Below are 2,742 nucleotides of genomic sequence, written 5' to 3'. Positions count from 1 at the left end.
TCCCGAGGCCGCGCCCGCCGCCCGCCCGGGCCTCGGGCCTCGGGCCCCCGGCTGGTGGGCCGGTCGCTGGCTCTCGACGGATTTTGATCTTTGTTCTCCCAGGCCCGGCTCCCCTTCCTGGTCTCCCTTCTCCCTCTGGGCCGGTTTATCTGGAGGAGATTGTTTTCCAGGTTAGTTTTACACAAAGGAAGTGTTCTCTGCCCCTCTGGTGCTCCCTCCCCTTCGTCAAGCCTTCTTGCTTTCTCATTTCCCTGCTCATCTCCTAGTCTCTGTTTGGACCCTTGACCTCTCCAGCCCGGAATGATTTCGGGTTGGTTGTTTCTCATCAGTAAGGCAGGCTGCAGGCTTCCACCTCATTCTTGCCAGCGTGGGGCATGTGGTGTCAGTAGAGGCCACAACACAACACCTGAGAGGAGGAGAAGGGTGGCAGTGGACGAGAAAGCCTGGGCCTGGGGGTTCAGGATGCCAAGTAGAGATAGTACGTATGGAATGTCCCAGAAAGCAAGCACCTTTATGACTTTTCTTAGATGCTGACATATCCACCCACCGCCACCCCCAACCATTCCAGAACTCTCCTGCTTAAGTCAGCCTTTCACCTACAGGTCTGTAATGTGGTTTCATTAAGATTCCCGCAAATGTTAGGCTAGACTAGCAAGATTGGTTCATTTCCCAGACTCAGGAAGTTATAGAGGGTTTGATTAGAGGAAATCTGTTTCGAGTAAATACAACCTGGATATGTATACAGAGTGTCCAGAACTTCCTAGCCCTGCCAGAGGGTGACTTGTTCCCTGGTGTGATTCATATTTGAGTGGCTAATTGAAGAAAGAAGGTGAAGTGGAGGAGGGGAGGGAATGGCTCCTTAAGGACAGAAACTCTACTATGATTTCGAGAGTCTTCTTGCTGATGATTATAGAACAGTGTGGTATAGTGAAAAATGCCCTGGCCTGAAAGTAAGCAGACATGTTTTCTTGGCTTAGTTTTGTAGTTGTGTGACCCTGGACAAGTTATTTCCTCTCTCTGGTCTTTACTCGTTTCCAAAACAAAGTAATTGTGGCCATTACCCTAAAAATCCTTTCTAGTTCCAAGGTTCTGTGATGATCAAATCATCAGTAGTATATTGGAAGTACAGGAATTATTAAATCCATAGTAAGAAGACATGGTAACCCCCCCCCTTTTTTTAAAGAACCTTTAGCCTTTTCTCCTTTTAGAGGATACACACAGATTGAAAATAAACTTTTCCCACTTCCCTACCCCTACACTTTCAGGCAGTGCTCATTTTCCACCTCTGGTAAAGGAGGATTGAACTGCATTTTCTTGTTACTGCCTCATATTTTTCTTTTTGTGCTTTCTCTTAGGACTAGAAATTGGACTTTTGATGATGTTTGACCTCGTGGCAGCAATAGCAGGCATCGTGATTTCAAAGCTGGGCTCAGCTTCTGTTTCTTCCCTCTTGTAATCACAAAGCCCATTTTGGACCAGGAATTCCAATCATGTCTGTGATGGTGGTGAGAAAGAAGGTGACACGGAAATGGGAGAAACTCCCAGGCAGGAACACCTTCTGCTGTGATGGTCGAGTCATGATGGCCCGGCAAAAGGGCATCTTCTATTTGACCCTCTTCCTCATCTTGGGGACATGTACACTCTTCTTCGCCTTCGAGTGAGTTTCTATTGAGTAGAGTTGCCTGATTATGGTTACTTTGGGTCCAGGGGAAGAACCTTCTTTCTGGGGAGTTTGTGGATGGTCCTTGGCTATCACTATCCTCTTGAGCAATGTCTATAGATCATGCCAACTAAGTTCATTTCTTTGTGCTTGTAATAGGGTATGTGCTTCCTGAAAAAACCAAGAAACCAATTTTATGGCACAGATTTGGGGCTACCCTTGGCACACTTGGGAAATAAAGGAATTTGTCTTTGTTATTCACCTCTCCTTTTCAGTGGTCTCCTTAGGTGTTTAGTGACAGACTCCCTCTTCCCTGCCCCTCTTGGGCCTACGCGCAGCCCTCATGGCCATAATTCTATACTACAAAACTCACCTATTCTGTTATTCCGGGTGCTATTTCTATAGGGCTCACTTCTCCTAGCTCTTAAATTGAAAAGCCAACTGAACTGGGAACCTTCAGATCGGTTCCAGCCTCAGTTACATGTGTGGCACATATGTGCTTTTTAAATGTGAGTTTCCCTCAAGATCACTCAGCATAAACAACTCTGTATTCCATGTGTGCCTGATGCCAGCTTTGGAGTTGTTTTTTTCTGTGATATAATAGCTGGTACTAGAGCCACCGTTTGAAGCCTGTATAGGTCACTGCTCGAGGGAGGTGTCCAGTTGGATTCTAGGGTACTGTAGCACGACTACTGGGTATGCTGAGAATGCTGTATACTCTAGGGAGGGGAGCAATGCTAATTGGTTTGGGATTATTATGAGGAGGGCCTTGAGGAGCCAAGAGGTGTGTGTGTAGACTGTGAGCCACACCTAATATGAGCCTGCTGTAGTTCTGGCACTTCTGTGACCCCAGAGCTCTCATGCTGAGGTGTGGCCATGGGAGGGAGGAGGGGGCTCCTTGGCCAGACTTTGCAGGTAATCAAAATGAGCTCTGGTCGCTTGGAGCTCTTCTTGTCCGTCTTCTGTAAGGGCTCCAAGCTTTCCCAGTGCATCAAGAGTGATTTTTCAGGCTGTTTTGCTAGACGTTTTGATGGTTGTAGCTGGCTTGAGTAACAGTGGCGGGGGGGGGGGGGGGGGTTTAA

General features: G+C 47.5%; 2 protein-coding genes across 2 annotated transcripts in view; both read left to right on the top strand.

The window, feature by feature from the left end:
- LOC144233304 (uncharacterized) overlaps positions 1–1,484 on the top strand; it is a 4,043-nt gene extending 2,559 nt beyond the window's left edge. Inside the window, exons 3-4 of the mRNA XM_077766149.1 lie at positions 103–170; positions 1,356–1,484. Of these exons, the coding sequence (XP_077622275.1) occupies positions 103–170; positions 1,356–1,456 (169 nt within the window). The 3' untranslated portion in view covers positions 1,457–1,484. The remainder of the gene's footprint in view (positions 1–102; positions 171–1,355) is intronic.
- Positions 1,418–2,742, top strand: part of ZDHHC9 (zDHHC palmitoyltransferase 9) — a 30,707-nt gene continuing 29,382 nt past the window's right edge. Inside the window, exon 1 of the mRNA XM_077766157.1 lies at positions 1,418–1,657. Coding sequence (XP_077622283.1) covers positions 1,491–1,657 — 167 coding nt within the window. The 5' untranslated portion in view covers positions 1,418–1,490. The remainder of the gene's footprint in view (positions 1,658–2,742) is intronic.

The sequence above is a fragment of the Crocuta crocuta genome, unplaced genomic scaffold (genome assembly GCF_008692635.1).
Source record: "Crocuta crocuta isolate KB4526 unplaced genomic scaffold, BGI_CrCroc_1.0 scaffold1133, whole genome shotgun sequence".
Taxonomy (NCBI): Eukaryota; Metazoa; Chordata; class Mammalia; order Carnivora; family Hyaenidae; genus Crocuta; species Crocuta crocuta.
This window is presented reverse-complemented; position numbering and strand designations above follow the sequence as displayed.